This window comes from Schistocerca gregaria, chromosome 2 (assembly GCF_023897955.1).
Source record: "Schistocerca gregaria isolate iqSchGreg1 chromosome 2, iqSchGreg1.2, whole genome shotgun sequence".
In the NCBI taxonomy this organism is placed as follows: Eukaryota; Metazoa; Arthropoda; class Insecta; order Orthoptera; family Acrididae; genus Schistocerca; species Schistocerca gregaria.
Window position 1 is genome coordinate 535,744,614 of NC_064921.1, and position 21,579 is coordinate 535,766,192.

At 42.5% G+C, this 21,579-nt stretch overlaps 1 protein-coding gene across 1 annotated transcript in view; it reads right to left on the reverse strand.

The window, feature by feature from the left end:
• The window catches only part of LOC126330686 (RAD50-interacting protein 1), a 128,758-nt gene extending 108,109 nt beyond the window's left edge, over positions 1-20,649 (reverse strand). Inside the window, exon 1 of the mRNA XM_049996386.1 lies at positions 20,248-20,649. Coding sequence (XP_049852343.1) covers positions 20,248-20,379 — 132 coding nt within the window. The 5' untranslated portion in view covers positions 20,380-20,649. The remainder of the gene's footprint in view (positions 1-20,247) is intronic.
• Between the last annotated feature and the right edge of the window lie 930 nt (positions 20,650-21,579).

Below are 21,579 nucleotides of genomic sequence, written 5' to 3' on the forward strand. Positions count from 1 at the left end.
ACTCACTGCCTGTTTAGCCAGCGTGTCAACCCGCTCATTGCCCGGGATGCCGACATGACCTGGGGTCCAAACAAAGACCACGGAGCGGCCGCAACGGGCAAGAGCATGGAGCGACTCGTGGATGGCCATCACCAGACGGGAACGAGGAAAGCACTGGTCAAGAGCTCGTAAACCACTCAGGGAGTCACTACAGATGACAAAGGACTCACCTGAGCGGGAGCGGATATACTCTAGGGCGCGATAGATGGCAACCAACTCGGCAGTGTATACACTGTTCCCGGGTGCCAGCGACCGTTGCTCACAATGATCCTCTAGAGTAAGAGCGTAACCAGTGCGACCAAAGACCATCGAAACGTCGGTATAGGTCACAGCAGATCCGGGAAACTCGGCAAGGAGAGCAACAAAGCGGCGGCGGAGGGCCGGAGGAGGGACCGAGTCTTTCGGACCCTGTGCCAAATCCAGCCGAATGCATGGTCGGCGCACACACCAAGGGGGCAGACGGAGATTGGCCCGGAAAACAGGCGGGAGAGGAAAAAACTCAATCCCACACACTAGAGCCCGGATGCGAACCGCGATCGTACACCCTGACCGGGGCCGCCTGTCTGGAAGATGGACGATCGAGTGCGGGAACAGGAGACGGTAGTTGGGATGCCCTGGCAAGCTACAAACGTGGGCAGCATAAGCGGCCAGAAGTCGGTCGCGCCGGATCCGCAATGGAGGAACACCAGCCTCCACAAGTAAGCTGTCAACAGGGCTTGTCCGAAATGCTCCTGTGGTGAGTCGGATCCCGCAGTGATGGATGGGATCCAGCAATTGCAACGCTGATGGCGACGCCGAACCATAAGCCACACACCCATAATCAAGGCGTGACTGGATCAGCGCTTGATACAGCCGGAGAAGGGTGGACCGATCGGCACCCCATCCGGTGTGGCTAAGGCAACGGAGAGCGTTTAAATGCCGCCAGCATGTTTGTTTAAGCTGCCTAATATGAGGCAGCCAAGTCAGCCGGGCATCAAATACCAGTCCCAAGAACCGATGCGTCTCTACCACAGCAAGAGGTTCACCGTCAAGGTAAAGGCGTGGCTCAGGGTGAACCGTGCGACGCCGGCAGAAATGCACAACGCAGGTCTTAGCGGCCGAAAACTGGAAGCCGTGCGCTACAGCCCACGACTGCGCCTTGCGGATAGCTCCCTGCAGCTGGCGCTCAGCAACTGCAATGCCAGCGGAGCTGTAGTAGAGGCAGAAATCGTCGGCATACAACGAAGCTGCGACGGACGATCCCACCGCCTCAGCGAGCCCATTGATCGCAATTAAAAACAGGGAGACACTGAGGACAGACCCCTGTGGGACCCCGTTCTCCTGGACCCGGGAGGAACTATGGGACGCAGCAACTTGCACGCGGAAGGAACGAGACGACAGAAAATTCTGAATAAAAATCGGGAGCGGGCCCCTAAGACCCCACCCATGAAGTGTGGCCAGGATGTGATATCGCCAAGTCGTATCGTACGCCTTCCGCATGTCGAAGAAGACGGCAACCAGATGTTGGCGGCGTGCAAAGGCTGTACGGACGGCAGACTCTAGGGAGACCAGATTATCAACGGCAGAGCGGCCTTTGCAGAACCCACCCTGAGACGGAGCCAGAAGGCCTCGAGACTCGAGGAGCCAACTCAACCTCCGGCTCACCATACGTTCTAGCAACTTGCAAAGAACGTTGGTGAGGCTTATGGGGCGGTAGCTGTCCACCTCCAGCGGGTTCTTGCCAGGTTTCAACACGGGGAGGACGATGCTTTCTCGCCATTGAGACGGGAACACACCCTCAACCCAGATGCGGTTGAAAACATCTAGGAGGCGTCGCTTGCAATTCACAGAGAGGTGTTTCAGCATCTGGCTGTGGATGCGGTCTGGCCCAGGAGCCGTATCAGGGCAAGCAGATAGGGCACTCTGGAATTCCCAGTCGCTGAAAGGAGCATTGTACGACTCCGCGTGGCGCGTGTGAAAGGAAAGCCTCCAACTTTCCAACCGCTCTTTCCGGGAGCGGAAGGCCAGTGGGTAATTCATAGATGCGGAACACTGAGCAAAATGCGCTGCTAACCGGTCCGCAATCGTGTCCGAGTCAGTACACACCACTCCATTCAGCGAAAGCCCAGGGACAGAGACAGGCGGCCGATAGCCATGGAGTCGCCTAATCTTAGCCCAAACCTGCGATGCAGAGGTACGGACGCCAATGGTGGAAACATACCGTTCCCAGCACTCCTGCTTCCGTTGGCGAATAAGGCGTCGGGCACGGGCACGGAGCTGTTTAAAAACGATGAGGTTCTCCAAGGACGGGTGCCGCTTATGGCGTTGAAGAGCCCGCCGGCGATCTCTAATCGCCTCTGCGATCTCGGGCGCCCACCAAGGCACAGTCCTCCTCCGAGGGGACCCGGATGAACAGGGAATCGCAGATGCCGCCGCAGAAACGATGCCGGTGGTGACCGACTGAACCACCGCATCAATGGTGTCAGGGGAAGGAGGTGCGATAGTGGCGAGAGAGGAGAACAAGCCCCAATCAGCCTTATTCAGAGCCCATCTGGAGGGGCGTTCAGAAGAGTGACGCTGTGGTAGTGACAGAAAGATGGGGAAATGGTCACTACCACATAAGTCGTCATGGACACTCCAGTGGATGGATGGTGAAAGTCCGGGGCTGCAGATAGAAAGGTCGATGGCCGAAAATGTGCCATGGACGACGCTGAAATGTGTCGGCTCTCCCGTGTTTAAGAGGCAGAGGTCAAGCTGCGAGAGAAGAGTCTCGACATCTCTACCCCGGCCAGTAATCGCGGCGCTACCCCACAGGGGGTTATGGGCGTTAAAGTCGCCCAGTAACACAAAAGGAGGAGGCAGTTGTGCTATCAATGCAGCCAACACATGACGCGAGACATCACCATCTGGCGGAAGATACAAACTGCAGACAGTAATAGGCTGAGGCGTCCACATCCTTACAGCGACAGCCTCTAAAGGTGTGTGAAGAGGTACACATTCGCTGTAGACAGAGTTAAGGATGTAGACGCAGACTCCACCAGATATCCTCTCATAAGCTGCCCAGTTCTTGTAATAACCCCGATACCCACGTAGGGCAGGGGTCCGCATTGCCAGAAACCAAGTTTCCTGTAGGGCAATGCAGAGGAAAGGGTGACTGCTGATGAGTTGGCGAAGCTCAGCAAGGTGGTGGAAAAAAGCGCTGCAGTTCCACTGGAGTATTGCTTTGTCCATGTCCGAAAAAGGCGTGAAGGGGCCGAGGAGGCAGATCACGCCACTGGGTCACCTGCTGCCACCGATGGAGGACCAGTACAATCTGCTTCCATGGCGTCTGAGGGTCCGGCGAGATCCAGGTCCTCAGCGGACGCCCGGATCTCCACCTTATCCCCGGACGCAGAGCCTGTAGGGAGCAGTGGGGTGGATGCCACCGCGTGGTCCTTGGCCTTAGAGGTCTTCTTCTTCGTCTTGTCTCTCTGGTCCTTGGGTTTCATTGGCTGGGAGGGCTCCAGCGAGTCAGTCTCCGGGACGGAGGAGGAGCGGGAAGCCCTGCGATCAGCCGCTGGTCTGCTTTTCTTCCATTGGCTGACGTCACCCTTCCCAGAGGCGGAAACCTGGGAAGGAAGGGACCCAAGGGACCCTTTCCGTGCTATTCGAGCAGGGGAAGTTTGAGGCTTCCCCAGCTTAGAAGTGGGGACTGATGTCCCCGATGGTTGGGGGGTTGCTGCTCCTGAGGCAGGTAGTGCAGGAGCAGCAGGGAGTGAAGTGCCCCCCACCATCAAGGGGGCAGGTGTAGCATTCCGGCTCTGAGAGGTGGCAGTCTGAGGGAGAGCTAATGGGGCCATAACAGTAGTAGCCGCGGCGTAAGAGGCAGGCATTCGAACAGGATGGAGGCGTTCGAACTTCTGCCTGGCCTCAGTGTATGTCAGGCGGTCCAGGGTCTTATACTCCATGATTTTGCGCTCTTTCTGGTAGATCCTGCAGTCCGGCGAGCAAGGTGAGTGGTGCTCTCCGCAGTTTACACAGATGGGAGGCGGAGCACATGGAGTATCGGGATGTGATGGGCGTCCACAATCTCGACATGTGAGGCCGGAAGTACAGCGGGAAGACATATGCCCGAACTTCCAGCACTTAAAGCACCGCATCGGGGGAGGGATATATGGCTTGACGTCACAACGATAGACCATCACCTTGACCTTCTCAGGTAAAGTATCACCCTCGAAGGCCAAGATGAAGGCACCGGTGGCAACCTGCTTATCCCTTGGACCACGATGTACGCGCCGGACGAAGTGAACACCTCGCTGCTCTAAATTGGCGCGAAGCTCGTCATCGGACTGCAATAGAAGGTCCCGATGGAATATTATGCCCTGGACCATATTAAGACTCTTATGGGGCGTGATTGTAACCGGAACATCCCCCAGCTTGTTACAATCGAGTAACCGGCGGGACTGGGCGGAGGACGCCGATTTGATCAAAACCAAGCCCGAGCGCATTTTGGACAAGCCCTCCACCTCCCCGAACTTGTCCTCTAAGTGCTCGACGAAGAACTGAGGCTTCATGGATGTAAAGGATTCACCATCAGCTCTCGTACACACCAGGTAGCGGGGCGAGTATGGTTCGCTGGCATCCTTAGTCTTTCGTTCCTCCCATGGTGTAGCCAGGGAGGGGAACGATTTGGGGTCATATGTAGTTGCGTTGTATTGAGCCCTGGAACGCTTAGAGACTGCTGGCGGCTGGCCACCAGCAAGAGATGATGTACCACGCTTCATTGCGGGTCATCCGCCCTGATGCCACCTACTCCGACCAAGGGCCCTCCCCACGGGCGCCACCCAGCCTCAGCAACGACCACCTGGCAGGATGGCCATTGCTGGGAGTCCCAATGCCCCAAGGAGATAGGCATCTACTCCTTGGCATACGTGGGGAGTTAACGGCACTGGCATCAGCAGAGCGATCCCTGTGTAGTCAGGGGGCTACAACCAACAGGGTACATGGCGGCCCCACCACAACGGACTGGTTACCGTGCTGGATTTCAGGTGATGTAGTCCAATATCGTCATTGGCGCATAAAGCGGCACAGCATAGCAGACTGCAAGAAACCGCACCCAAGAACAAATCCACGCCCAAGAGATGGTAGGTGAGCGGGACTGCTAAGCGATGACGACAAACCTGGCTAGAGATGGTAATGCTTGATGGACACATCGCTCCTTGTAAGGCGCCCTTCCCCAATCGGCTCGCTCTTCGGAAAATTTAGAAGGATGGAGGTCAAACCCGTTAGGGGACCATCTCACAAGGCCAAAACGTTTGAGACTCCTTTTAGTCGCCACTTACGACAGGCAGGAATACCGTGGGCCTATTCTTACCCCCGAACCCACAGGGGGGTGTGAGGATTGACGGATTCCCTAGTGAAGGTGTAATTGTGACATGAAGTTTGTCGAAGATGGAAGCTCTTATGCAAATGTTTTATGGAAATAAATTTACTGATAGTGAACTGTCAGCTATATTAGGTACAGATGTTCTTTGTGTTGGTGACATGTGAAACTTTGTGCTAGACTGGGACTCGAACCTGGATTTCCTGCTTACCGTGAATGGTTGCCTTACTATTAGGTTGTCTGTGCAGCATTATTCTCACTAATATCGGAATATTGAGCATTCAGTGATGAAAGTAAGAAACTGTGGCATAGGGATGTAGACCATGCAATATATGGGGTCTGGGTGAGAGGGAAATCTGGGTTTGAGTCCCAATCCGGAACAAATTTTCACATGTCACCAACAGGTAAAACATCCACATTTAATACAGATGACAAAAAGTTATTCACATTAAGTGAATTTACTGCAGTTTAATTTTGCACATCTGTCAGTTATAGTCAATGCAAATAAATTTTTTATAAATAATCATTCATGTACTAATGAGAGTTTAGGCACTTGTTTAGTATTATCAGACACCACTGATAGTCAAAATCTCTGCTTTCGGTAGCTGTTATAAGGTTTTGCTAAGAGACTTTGTGTGAAGAAAAGCTAGTGGTTCACAAGTAAGCCACAGATCAGAACAAGTCTGCAAAATTGTATTATACAGTTAGAGAAGTTCATGGAGTGTCAGCTACAATATTTCATATGATAAGTTTAATTACTAGTTGGCTAAGCTTTATAACTTTGCACTGAAGTTTAAACAAACAAAGTTTTAATGCTACACCAACGCTCCTGTTATCTTACAATAACCTGCACCCAATTGTTTTGAATATAAGTTATCTTGAACTTTTCATGTCATCTTCCTCAGATTTAATCACACTCGAACATTTTGCATTCTTTTAGCAAAATTGCTGTTTTTACCTAAGGTAGAGATTAGTTTTTAAGAAGTTTTTGTTGACATCAGTGATTCTTAAGCTATTGCTACATCAGTTCTTTGGACTTTAGCGACTATGAAGTTACCATCATACAATAAATGATTATTTTATTAATCTTCTTATGCATTTTTCCTGTTGTCTCATGTGTTGCTCACGAGACATGCAAACAAACCTAAATCTACATAATGATTGAGAAGTTCAGTTTTTATATTGTTTTTGTATTTTGCACTGCATCTCTGAACCATTCCATTCTGTTTTTCTCCTTTGGTCTCCCTTTCGAAAGCCACATTCACGGGTCCTACTGGGTGAATAGATTACTTTTTCAGTGCTTGACTTAGGAGGGAGGGAGTCCCATTAGGGAATTTTAAAAGGTAATCAATTCCTCTGAATAAATATTGTGATTTGGGGAAGTAGTTAGTTGTTACTTCTTAATTTTCACATTTTATGTCTTCAGGCCATTAACCATTGTTCAATGCCCCATCATAGCTGCAGTTTCCTCAGGTTAATGGCAACAGTTTGCCGAAATCACTACTCATTCTTCTTGTGTCTAGCTAGAGAAGTACTGATGGACTGGTGAGAATTTCTTATACCGAAAGTTATCTGATCACAGGACTCCTATCTACAATGAAATGCTTAAATTATGAAGGGTATGATTCACACCTGAATAAGGCATTTCCAACCCTCAGCAAAAAGACACATATTGTGCACTGAGGCTAACAAAGCACAATTAGTATCAATAGAAGAGTGTTCCTTATGAGAAAAAGAAACAAAAACAAACTGAGAAGCAACAAATTTAGTGGTTGAATCATTCAGTTTCATGAATTTCAAACTCTTCTTATGTAACTGCTGTCACCTCTTTTTCTTTTCTAAAGTGCACTGAACCAATCTCTCACAAAATCATTAGTTGTTATTTTATCACTATAAAGTTACTATGGGCAATAACGATTAATAAGAAAATGAAGCTATGTACCCACAGCACACTATGCAGTTGTAAACATAACAAACCCAAACTGATGTAACCGAGTGGGGTAGCACAGTGGCTAGCACATTGGACTTTGGGAGGATGAGGATATAAATCCACGGCTGGCCATCCTGACTTAGGTTTTCCGTGAGAAAACACCAGGATGGTTCCTTTAAGAGGGAACATCCAATTTCATTCTCCATCCTTCCCTAATACAATGACCACATAGTCAACAGAACGTTAAACACTAATCTCATCCTCCTCCTCCTTCTCCTCAAATTAACATGAAACTATGTGATGCTCATGGCACATAGGTTGGAAGTCACTTTTGAATCAGCAGAACAGCACTTGCTATTTATTCTGGAAGCCAATATGCAGTTACTGGTGGTGAGTGCTGTACTGCTGGCCACAGGACAGTTTTTTCACCACTGCAGTCAAACATTTCAAACAAACAGTCTCTTTGGTCTCAGAGTAGAGTCACTTCTTTTAATCACACATATAGGGAGAGAAATATTTTTCACTTTAGATACTCTTTGACATTCCAAAAATACTGACAGCATATTTTCCCTTTGGCAAATAGTCACCCACCATAGCTTCATAAAATAGCAAACAGTGTGTTATTGTAACCCATATTTATTAGCCTATTCACATATGGGCCTAGTACGGCCACGCAAGGTACAATAAATCAATGTCACTTTTGGTGGTTGGCATTCCTTTGTGTCCACATTCATTTCATCCATTCAGAATGAAGTCTCTCTCTTTCATCAGGCCACAGTGTTCCAGTCCATTTTCTAATTTCCCTCTGACCAACTTTCCAATCAAATATCTTTTGTCTGAACATTTTTCCATCTGTAATGTCTGCCTGAGTTATACCAGCTACTTTAAGATCCTCCTTAAGCACAGTGATCCATTTAATTGGCTCAGTTTCGACCTTACTTCTGTTTTCATGGAATTCAGCTTTTTGTTTTGTCTTGAAACATAATGGGTGCCATTCTTTTAATATGCCCATAAAATACAAGCCTTCGTTTTCTCATGTCACCATGTATGTCTAAGTTGTATTCTTCTATTTCCTTATTATTTCTGAGCCTATAAGTTTCTCCATCAGTAATTTTGGGGCCTAATCTTTTCCCAATGTTTTAGTGCCATAAAGACATTGAAGTTTGATTACAGTGCTGTAATGCCTAAGTTCACTGAATCAAGAAAGTGATTTTTATTATAAATATTTTGTGTTAATCTGAATGCAGTTGCCATTTTTTGACAGTGAACTTCATTTGCAACTTTCTTGTATGATTTCCCCCGAGTATTTAAATTGAGAAAGTTTTTAGTTTTCCAATCTTATGAGAAGGAAAGTTGCTACTCACGATTCAGCGGAGATGCTGAGTCGCAGATAGGCACAACAAAAAGATTTTCACACTTAAAGCTTTCGGCCAATGGCCTTTTGTCAATAGACACACATATGTGCACACACACACACACACACACACACACACACACACACACACATTCATGCAAACGCAACTCACACACATGACAGCATTCTCAGGCAACTGAAACCACACTGCCTCAGTTGCCTAAGACTGCAGTCGTGTATGTGTAAGTTGCGTTTGTGTGAGTGTGCGTATGTGCCTATTATTGACAAAAGGCCATTGACCGAAATCTTTAAGTGTGAAAATCTTTTTGTTGTGCCTATCTGCGACTCAGCATCTCCGCTATATGGTGAGTAGCAACTTTCCTTCTCATAATATTGTTACATTCCACCCTGGATTTTACATTGGTTGCTTTTTATTTTTCCATATTTTGTGTTCAAAAACTTTGGTGCTAGTTTGTTGCATGACATATATTCTGTTTCTTCGAATGATATTTGTAGTCCTACTTTTCCTCACCTTCTTTAAGAATTTCAATTTGTTTCTGAACTGTAGTAATATCCTTAGATAAAATTGCCAGATCATCTGAAGAGACGAGGCAATCTACTCTAATATTACTTCTACCTAACTTGATTCACTGATCTACTATATTTTGACTCGACTTTTGTTCTCGCCATTCTGTAATTACCTTTCCCAAAACATAGTTAAACAGTAATGGGGGCAAGACTATCTCCCTGTCTAACACCAGTCTTTATATCAAATGGTTCAGAAATTTCTCCCACGAATTTAACTTTAGAGCTGGTGTCAGTTAACATTTGTGTAATCAGTGTTAGAGTTTTATTATCTCGGTCTTGTTCCTTTAAAATTTGGAAAAGAGATTCACGGTCAACTGAGTCACTGGCCTTTTTAATGTCCACAAATGTACATACAATATTGTTACTAGAAATCCTTTGGTGCCTAAGGATTAGTTTTAAATTAAGAATTTGTTCCAGACAGGTTCTGTTTGGTCCACCTTATTCATTGTAACCTTATTCACTACTGAGACACAGGAATTAAAATAATTTTCTTCAAATGAAACTATGTGCTTTCTCGTTTAAGTAACAGTATTTCAGGAGGAAGTGTTCTGCGTATATTCTCCATAAATTAGTACACTGTCAGCTAATTCTTTATTGTGACTTTTCACTTTCTCAATGGATCTGTTGCAAATACACTTCTCAGGTTTGCCACCAGAAAATATTGTGAAAATCCCACAATATTACATTGATACACTGAGAAACAGGAACCTCTAATTCACGACGGGGCACTGTGTGAATTACGGGATGCAGTGCATTGCGGAGATTCAATACGACTTTTAACCACAGGACCGTCCGGCAGCACAGCCATTGCCCTCAGCACACATGCAGAAGGCCTCTCATTGGCTCCTGGCAGGGGCACTATGAGTGCAGCTTTCATCCAACTGTGGGCGCATCCCCACACACACATATTTTCTGTTCCTGGTCTGATAAATTTTAATGCCACCACATTATCATCATCAATCATATTTTTCAGCAACTACCATCATCCGATGTACTGAGCAACTGTATCGATGACATATTTACAATTCCTCATTACTAAAAATCATTGTAGACTTACAAAACATTTGCATATTAATAAAATTACAACACTACATATTGTATGAGCAGCATGAATTAAATGAACTGCGGCATATATCAGAATATGCCTGATCTAAGCAAATTTACTTTTACTTCACTCAAGTCTTCAGAAAGGAAATACGCAGCCATTTAAGTTTCTCTCATCTAGGTGAAGCATTTTATTATCCAGATAGGCATGAAATTCCCCACAAGAATATCAAGACAACCTAATTTTAAATTAATTTGTACTCATGTCTACGAATATGACAATTTCTCAGTTTGGCTTTCATTAAGGATTTTACAGACAAAGCAATACAAGACTTCACAAACAATGTGCTAGCAGAAATAAAAAAAAAATTAATTGTTCTGTTAGTTTATGTTGTAACCTTGCCAAGGCCTCCGATTGTAGGGATCACAAAATCCTACTTGGCAAACTAAAATGTTATGACATTAATTACATTCCTCTTCCATGGATGGAGTCTTACATTCATAGCAGAAAGCAAAAGGGCGTTATTGGCATAGTGTGCCATAGAAAGGGGGAACATAACGTGGGGCCCCACGAGGCTTGGTACTGGGCTCATTCTTGTTCTTAACCTACATAAATGATCTTCCAATGACTTAAAGTGTTTTCAAAACTTGTAATGTTGGTTCACTACACAAAGACACTAATCAACAGTCTAAACTTAACATTAGGAGACACAGTTCAGATCATAGGTGACCAGGCCTACAAGTCATATTAACAGTCACACACTAAATTAAACACAGTGTGTAAAATTCTATTCCATGATGCCCAGACAGATAAAAAGTTAAAATGGAATCGACACACAAACTACTTAAGCAGCTCAGTTCAGCAAGTTTTACCCTTAGAAGCCCCTCTCACTGTGTTGATCAGTTTTTAGTGGCTTCAGCATAAATAACACTAAGCAATGTAGTCATAGCTTATTGTTGCCCAGATGAAGTTTCTATGATTTCATGGTCTTTTAGTAATGTATATCTTGACTCTATGCACATTGAAGATTCTCCTATCTATAATGTATATTTCTTTTCTGTTTAAAAATGTAATAATATCCTCAGATAAAGCACTTTTGCATGAAGAATCCTTGAATTTGTATTACCCATACGACATATAATGTAGGCCTACGTTAGATTTCGCAGTGTCAAAGTCTGTATGCTGACTTTCATCAAAGAAATGCCTCATCTGTTTCCTCCTATGACAACACTGTAGATAATCCAAGGAAGTGCACTAGACAGAAGCTTTCATTTACTTGCCCTTTAATTGGATCCAGTAACTAGCTATACTTTAGTCAAATTATTGTGCCCTTATTTGTTCCAGCCAGGCTCCAATTGCTTGTTGGATCCTATGGGAATACTGGAGGGGACACACAGCAAAGAACTCTGAGTGAGTTGTTGCTTGACCGAATCAGCTGACCAGCTCTAATAAATAGTGCATCAGTATGATTTTCTATTGATATAGCAACACGCAAGACCAGATTTCCCTAATGCTCTTGTCACAATCACTTCATGGACTGTGATACAAATAGTAATGTTTTAATTTTGGAGGGTACACTTTTTGAATTTAAGTAATAAGTATTTTATATCACAAGGAATTTTCTCTCTTTTCCATCAATTAAGCTTTTTACTAGTCTCACAATGGTATACAACATTCAAAACTGGACTGACTATAGAACTCTGTGTAGAACCCCTATGTGGATGAATCACACTTTCTTGGAGTGTTATTAACTTGGTGAACCATATATTAATCTGTATGGTTATCCCTAGATATTACACAGTTCATAATATTTTCAGTGATTGGTTTGTGACTAAATGATATTGCTTATACTGATAGTAAACTGCCATTTTCTGTAACCTTCTTAGACATACATAGTCATGCATATATTAAGCAGAACTGTGAACTATACTGAAAGCTTTCTAAAAGTCAGGAAATATTCCATCAACTTTGAACCCATTATTTTGTGCTTTTTGAGTCTAATGATGATGATGAACACACATCATTTCTCGTAACAGATGTTTATAGAATCCATATTGACATTTAAAGAGCAATAGAATGTTTCATGGGATCTGCACTGTGCAGGGTTTGAAACAACAACTCAGGCTGAGCATAATATGCTCAGAGGCATGCACTGCCATGCGGTGACTCATCAAGATGGAAGATGGTTGGCACACAGAAAAGACTTGTCATAGCTGATGTGGACCGCATATATGACGTGGCTGTTTCCACTAGTAACTCTAACGCTGATAGTGTTGGATATTTCAGCAACATGAATGGAAAATGATGTGATGGGTGATGTGTGAGAAGTCTCACCCTTGTGTCTTTCACGTGCATATGACACAAGGGACACGGCTTTGGAGCAGAAAAGGCACGAAGACAGATCAGGCTGTTTCATAAATAGGGTAGACACTGGAAAACAACTTTGGATGAGATGAGGTGGAATTTAGACAGAATATCTGTCATTTCATGGGATGACAATAGGTACTTGCGGGACGTCATGTTTCAGCTGTTCTAATCGACAGTGATATTAACAAATAGAGATGTTGACATTTTTTCTCTAACAGAAAATGGAATGAAAACCCAAGAATATTTATAACAAATTACAATTGTTTGCCCAACAAGGACTCAAACTCAGTGTACAAGACTTCTTGGCAGTTTGGATTATCAGGAGTAATTCGTTAATAATTTATTGTCAATCTATCACCATCTTTCACACACTTGGTTGCTGCTGGTGATCTCTGGCACCAATTCCCTTCGCACCAATCATTGTAACTTGTCTACTGTTTGCTTAAATATTTGCATTACCATTTCGATTATTTGCTGTGGTTGTTCCATGCATGCATATACAGGGTGTTACAAAAAGGTATAAACACTTTGTCACACGAAATGTTCAAAATGTCCTCCGTTAGCGAGGATGCATGCATCCACCCTCCGTCGCATGGAATCCCTGATGCACTGATGCAGCCCTGGAGAATGGCGTATTGTATCACAGCCATCCACAATATCAGCACGAAGAATCTCTACATTTGGTACCGGGGTTGCATAGACAAGAGCTTTCAAATGCCCCCATAAATGAAAGTCAAGAGGGTTGAGGTCAGGAGAGCATGGAGGACATGGAATTGGTCCACCTCTACCAATCCATCGCTCACCGAATCTGTTGTTGAGAAGCGTACGAACACATCGACTGAAATATGCAGGAGCTCCATCGTGCGTGAACCACACGTTGTGTCGTACTTGTAAAGGCACATGTTCTAGCACCACAGATAGAGTATCCCGTATGAAATCATGATAACGTGCTCCATTGAGCGTAGGTGGACGAAACTAAAATGAGCTCTAACATGGAAATTAAGCATTTCCGGACACATGTCCACATAACATCTTTTCTTTATTTGTGTGTGAGGAATGTTTCCTGAAAGTTTGGCCGTATCTTTTTGTAACACCCTTTATAACTGTACCCTTACAAATACGGATGGTTGGAGAATTGATGCAAATCCGAAACTAATCACCATCAATAAATCTAGGTGACTTCTTTATGCAACTTATGATGGTGCTCCGACCATTTATTTCATTTCTTTCACATTTGAAGCTGTGACCCACATCCAGCATAAGCTCCTTCAGAGCCTATGTGCTTGAGAACCATGGCACCAGCATCACACCACCACCTCCTGTTTTCTGTTGAATAAATCAATTATAAACATGACTGCAGGTGGCCAATAGGAGGCTCGAGAAAGGGATGATGTGATGTTGCTGGCCACATCTTGGAAAGCAGAGTGCAGTTGAGTTTCTCTCTTGGTTTCCAGCTTTCACATACAGCAGACAGCTACCTGCCAGCTGGCTCTGCACTGCATGACCAGCCGCCAGTGAAACTTGATGTGAACCATGTTCACTCCATCATCCTACTGCTTATCTCACATCTGACATCAATTTATACAGTGTAGTGGATTATGGTCAGGATGGTACAGGATGGCTATCAGAAGGCAGTTGTTTCAAAATGAAAAGCCACAAAGATTTATTAACTCATCAACTATTTATCATCATTTGTTTTATAGTGTAACAATGATGAGCAAATGACTGGATGGATGAATTTGAGCTGATGACTTGCTCGAAAAAGAAAAAATTAAGAGAACTTTTACGATGAAAAAATAGAGAATTAGAGGTACAATACAGTTACTAATAAAACATTCAGTCATCTAGAAGGAATCTCGCACTCTGAAGTGCATTGTGTACAGCTTTACAGCTTCCTGACAGATTAAAACCGTGTGCCATACCTGGCCTTGAACTGGATCTTGTCTTTGGTTGGCAATGGCCTTACTGGCTGATCCATCTGGGCATGATTTGTGACCCCCTCCTCCCTCGCAGCTTCACTTCTGTCAGTACCTCTCTCCTACTTCCCAAATTTCACAATTGCTTTCTCACATACTTCCCTGAATTAGTGCTCCTGTCTTTCAGAAATGCCTTTGTGAAGTCTGGAAAGTAGGACAGAGGTACTGACAGAAATGAAGCTGACAGGACAGATCACAACTCGTGCCCTGATAGGGCATACAGTAAGAATATTAACACCTCCAAAATATAAATTTTGTAGGTCTTAAGTCAAAATGGGCGTACAAGTCATCAGCTGTAAACCTAACAACACAAATAAAATGTCTAACAGGGAACAGAGCTATATTTCAAATTCAAATTAAAGTTATTTCTCCATAACAAATAACCCTATACCACACTGTAATTCATGGTCATAAATTAGAAAGGTTTGTATCACCAGGATACAGTCATAGTCGTATACACGGTCCTCTCACTTAATGTGGCCACTGCCTTTGTTGGGTGTCAATGTTTAATAACCACTCACAGAGAGCAGATGGCAGTATTAGCAACGAACGATGTTTACAGCATGTTGGGGAACACAGAAAACAGTGCGGTCATTGATATAATGTGGAAAAAGAGTGATTTATCTGACATCCATAGAGGCACAATTATTGGCTTTTGGACCAAGGGTGGAAGCATTTCCGAAATGGCTAAGTTTGTAAACTGTTCTCATGCCGCCATGATTAAAGTACACCATGCAAGGCAAAATGGTGCAATCCAAAACTGGCACTGAGGCATCATGAGTCACATATGGCAGAGGTGAACAACAACTGCGAAGATATGTACGGGCGAACAGGTGTGCTACTGTTGAGCAACTGACCACCCAGATGAACCAAGGGGCTACTAGTGGTGTCTCCTCAATGATTGTTTAGTCCCTTTACCCTACACAGCAACCAATGAATTCTCAATGACCGTTCAGCGAACATTGCTGCATGTGTGCATCTGCAGCAGGCCCCTCGTTCATGCCCCCATGCTAAATGCTATTCATTGGTGATAAGGCTAGAATTTGCTCGCCTGCTTTGCAATTGGTCATCCACTGAGTGGTGACAGTGGCCTTTTCAGATGAATCAAATTTTATGCTCCATCGGACAGACGGCCATTGGAATGTAAAACCCTGCAACATCGGCAGACAGGTCCAGGCTGGAGGAGAGATAATTATGTTCTGGGAAATGTTTTGTGGCATTCCCTGGGTGATCTCATCATTCTGGAAGGCACTGTTCATCAACACAAGTATGCACATCTATCCTTGGGGATGATGTTCACCCTAGATACAGTTTGTCTTTTCCTTGACATGATGGCATCTACCAACAGGAGATTGCAATGTGTCAGACAGTTCACAGCATACATATGTGGTTCAAAGAACACCAGGATGAGCTTACTGTACTCACCTCACCACAAAATTCCCCAGATTTAAAAACAATTGAGTCCAAAACAAGAAAAAACAATTTTGGTAAACAAGGGCTCTATATTGCATACCTTAAGAGTTATGAGCACTTGTTCATTATTGCTACGGTATAACACATCTCTTCTACCAAAATTCATTGTATTTTAGAGTCGATGTTTCCTGAACAACTTTTTCTTGTTTTGGACTGCACTCCCTTCTCCAAAAATAAGGAAAGCAAAGAACTTGCAGCAGACGAGATTTGTTTCACAGTGCTGATGAAAAGTGCTCATAGCTGTTGAGGTACGCATTTTAGAGCCCATGTTTGCCAGACTATTTTGCTTTGAATGATTGTTCCTATCACATCTCTCAATATTGACCATTCTTCCTTGGAACCTTCCATAAACATGGCAAAGAAATATTTTAGTTTAATTTTTTTCCTGGTAAATAAGTTAATACAGAAGTTTTGACACTACTTTGCACCTGATAGCAAATTGACAAGAATATATCAGCAAGGATCAACAAGTTAATAGATTTCTTCTGAAGTAATTTTTTTATGTCAGACTAAATGGCAATGAGCATACATATTAACAGATTCTAAAAATGAAAACACAAGAGATTAGAAGCATTTTTAATGTGTTTTTCTTCATGGTTTATATAGACAATCTGGGAAACAACTTTGTTACATAAATATTCCACATATTATGAAAATAAAAAAGTACTGATTCCTAACAAGGAACACAAAACCAGGGTGAGAACTTCAAACAGAAGTTTGCTACCTTTTGGGGATCATTTGGATTGGCTGTCAAAACCTTTAAAAAGAAAACCAAGAGTCATTAATTCATAAGTAACAGTGGGTAAATGAAGAGGAAGAAAGATTGGGTTTAAGGTCCCATTGACATCAACTGAGCACAAGCTCAGACCATTTCAAGGATGAGGAAGAAATTTGGCAGTGCCCTTTCATAGGAACCATCCCAGCTGTTGTCTGGAGGAATTTAGGGAAATCACAGAAAACCTAAATCTGTATGGCCCGATGCACATTGGAACTGTCATCCTCTTGAATGAGAATGCAGTTGGTTAGATGAAGAGACGGCACCTCTTTATTTAAAAAATAAATACATAAATAAATAAAGACTACAGAAGGTGCTTTTCTAAGAAAGGAATTACAAGAGTAAGCTTACATTAATGACATATATTAGTGAATGTGAAACAAAAATATTAGAACGTTATACTGAAATAGAAACAACTAATCAGACAGAATAAAATCAGCAAGAAGCTGGGGGCAAAAGCTTGTTACATATCTCAAGAGATAACTAGTGAAGTGTTGCTAAATATACAATTCCAGAAATTAGTTAGTGATTCGAAACCAAAAACAAGTATTGAACTAGAATACATTACAAGGACCTTGCAACATACCAGTATTTACTTGTACAGCTTTCAGGGGCACATAGCTAACTGTTGCACTGAAGGTGATATATCCACTGCAATTTTGTAACTGGGTCTTTCAGTAGGACAAGATATGTTTTGTATTGGAATGGTGATGCTCATGATTTTATCATGAGCAAAAACTAACAACAGTATGAAAAAGGAACAACAGAAAGATTTGAAACCAAACATAAGAGCAGCCCCAAAGCAGTTCTTCGTGAGAATAGGAGTCATTCAAATACAGTATTTAATCTAGGAGCTAGAATCGCTATGTGTAAGACAAATAGTGAACAAGTTGTTCTAGTCTTACCTGGAAAACAGTATGCAAAAGTTAGAGATAATTCACACATATGATGATGATAAATTTTTATTAGAACAATTGTCAGGCGAGGACATAAACATAGGAGTTCTTCAGGGAAATATATTGCGTCCAATCCTGTTCTTCATATTAATGACGTCCCAGACATTATGAGACATAAAGGGAAAGTGCTCTTTGCTAATAACTGTGACATCATGGTCACTGACAAACACTAGAGCTATTAAAGATAGCAAATGAAGCCCTCAGGGATGTTTACAATTAAGCAGTATGTAATAAGAACACAAAGAAAAAGCAAAGTATGCACTTGAGCATAATGAGGAAAAACAACTCTTTCGCATTAAGTGTAGATGATATTCTATAGATTGTCAGTTAACACGGAATGAACTCACAAAGATATTTCCATTAGAATGTCATCAGCATGTCATGCTCTAAGTAGTGTTTAATCATCGATTTATTGCAACCAAGGCCTTGCGCTGGCATACTATTTCTAGATATACACAGTTCTTGGCTATGGTATTATTTTCTAGGGATTGAAAGAGAAACAAGGACACAGTTTTCAAACTGTAGAAGAGAGCCACAATAATAATAACAAGGGGTGGTACTTATGCGCATCATAAAGAGCTATTTAAAAAGAACTGGTCACTATTATTGAAACATGTGAGTAGGTACATCAACCAATCTATGCTGCATATCAGGAAATTTTGTGTTTTGTCCATATTCAGCAACTATATTTAATGTTTTGAAATAACCAGCAACCATTTGCACAAAATAAATTTGATTTCCCTGACTGGTTTCAAGCACCTAGTGCCCTACTGAAGGTTATAACTATCACACGATTTTCTTACAGCACTATGAACCACATGACCACAGCAACATGCTGCATGCATCTTATTTTTGACACTCACAAGTAATGTGATTTGTTACAACCTTCTAAAGAAGAGCAGCACAGGTGCCTAAAACCTCATAAGGAAGAAAAATTCATTTTGTGCAACTAGTAGCTAATTATTTCAATAAACAGAATGGAAAACTTTACTACGGATTGCACTGATGGTTCTATCCATAACCAAGGAACATGGACCAGTTTGGACTTACACTTACCAAGAGAAAACAAATAGAAAACTCAAAACAGTTTATTCTATTAGAGAATAACGTTGTATACTGTAACCAGGGGCATGAAAGGCTGCTAAAATACATCTGTTCAAAATGGCAGCTAGAACATTCTTCAGCTAATTAATGTATACTACACAGTTAAAGATTATTTAAGAGAGCTCAGAGTGGTGTCTAATTATGAAAGGGGGTCACTATGCCACCTTGTCACATTATGCCATTACAGTATAATGTTTTTACGAGAAAATTGTGTGTCAAGATCTAAAGCGCATGATAATGTCTTGTCATTCTCCTGGGCTCAACATCTCACTCGCGATGGAGGGATTCTGACTCAGGTTTTCGCATTGAAAGATGAAAGTTAAGGAAAAATTACATGAAGCATAATTGAATGTTAAGCAGGCTGGAGTCAGTTTTCCAAGCAGACTGCAGTTAGTGCAAGAGGTACAGAGGTCTCTATAGGGACTTCACTCTAGCAGGACATGATTGAACGACTGCATCAATATACATGATGTATAATCCCAGACCAAAGAACAGTGATGTTCGCTATATCTTTAGTGTTTAAGCAGTCAGCTACTTGACTGTTGTGTACAGAGATCTCTGTGTGTTGTTTCATTTAAGAGCAATAAAGTAGTATTCACAGTGTATACCGCATTAGCACTTTATTCTGCATGACTCCTACTATGTATTACCTACACCTCTTTATGGTCCAGAAGTCAGCACCAGATGTCCTCAGTGTGTGCAAAAACTATATTTTCTGTTATAAGGCATCCAAAGCAAAATGTGTATAAATCAAAGTGTGTTGTACAGTATGGACAAACCGAATAATATGGTGTAGCCATTGTGACACTGACTTAATATTCGGGAGGATGGAGTTCACTCTGTACAGCTAACCTGATTTAGGTTTTCCATGATATTCCTAAATCACTTCAGCCAACTTTCCTATCATCATAAATCATACTTACCTTTTTGTGTGTGTCAATGTTTTAAGCAACAGGTTTTCATTATATTAGCATGTCTATTCCCAAATCATAGTGAGACGATCCTTGAATGTATAAAACTAGGTAACTAAATCTGACATGTGACTAGTGCATAAAATATTCTTATGTACGCAATTCCTGCAAAACGGGCAAAAGTTCCAGAATTATGATGGGTCTCTCTGCAGTCACATTTTAAATTGGACGCACAGATAAAGGTCACTGGTGTTGTTATATTTCAGCTTTATGGCGAAGCAGTCAAAACTTCAAAAACCTGATACATAAACTATTTTGCCGTACACTGCACCGTATCTGTTATAATGACTTGCAGAAAGGACTGAATATCAGTATATTTTAAGCTTACCGAATTCTCTATAGCTTCTTTTTCTTCCATTAATTTATTCCGTAGTTCGTGACATTTATGGAGATTATTTGTGTCGCTTCCGAATTCAAGATTAAGTTTAGAAATAACTTTTTGACGCAAATCTGTTTCCATTCTTCCAATATAGATCCACGTATCGGCACTTCACTCTTAGAACACAAATCGATCTTCTTGCAAGAAGGTTCGGAAAGCGTACATTACCGGTTTGAAGGAGAGGGAGGCTAATTGATTTAAAAACAAAATCACGAGGAATAATTACTTTCCTTATACCATATACCAGAATGCCACGTTTATTTGTTTTGATACTAAACTAGTAGTATACAATTCGAAACTGTTTACTTTGAAGATTGACAAGTTGTCCTAAGTCAGAGATATCGTTTGTTTCCCTTCGCTTAAAAACCAACTCAGACTGGCCGGCACTTTTCGTCAAAGCAGACACGGGGGTGAAACATTATAGGGATTTGGGGTAACATGCCCTTTGTTAGCTTCGAGCGCTTCAAGTTTATCAATCCATCGTCTCGCTTTCTTATTATTTATGGTCTCTCCAATTTTGTAATAAAAAAATTAGCAGATGTAATAGTACATCCACTTTGTTCTCTTATGAACCGGATGTTTGACAGTGGCTGTATCCCTTCATCCTTAAAAATGGCAGTCATTACTCCACTGCACAAGAAAGGTGACAAGTCTTGTCCTAATAAGTACCGTCCAATCTCCCTTGTACCCATCATATCAAAAGTAGTGGAATATTGCATACAGCTCCAAATCAGTCAACATCTGTCTGTGAATAATATTCTTAGTGACTCTCAGTATGGCTTCAGGTCCGGCCTGTCAACGTCAAAAGCAGTGAAGATGTTGTTTCATATATATTGTCATCATTCGAATCAGTTAATGCCACGCTTGTGGACCTCAGCAAGGCATTTGACTCTGTCAGTCACAGGATACTACTAGAAAAACTGCACTGCTATGGTATTAGAGGCTCAGAACTATCTCTGATCAGATCCTATCTCAGCGACAGAAAACAAATTGTGCATTATAACAATATGAGGTCAAATGTCTTGGATATCATGCAGGGTGTACCACAAGGCTCTGTGTTTGGACCTTTACTTTTTATAATATATGTAAATGACTTGCCCATCAGCATGTTTTGTAAATCCACACTTATTTGCAGATGATACAACTTTTGTTACAGCAGGGAAAGATTTAGGAAAATTAAACGAGGAAAGTGAGGCTCATCTCAGAGCTGCCATCAAGTGGTTCCAACTCAATGACTGCATATAAATCATGATAAAACTGTAAATATTCTCTTTAGCTTGC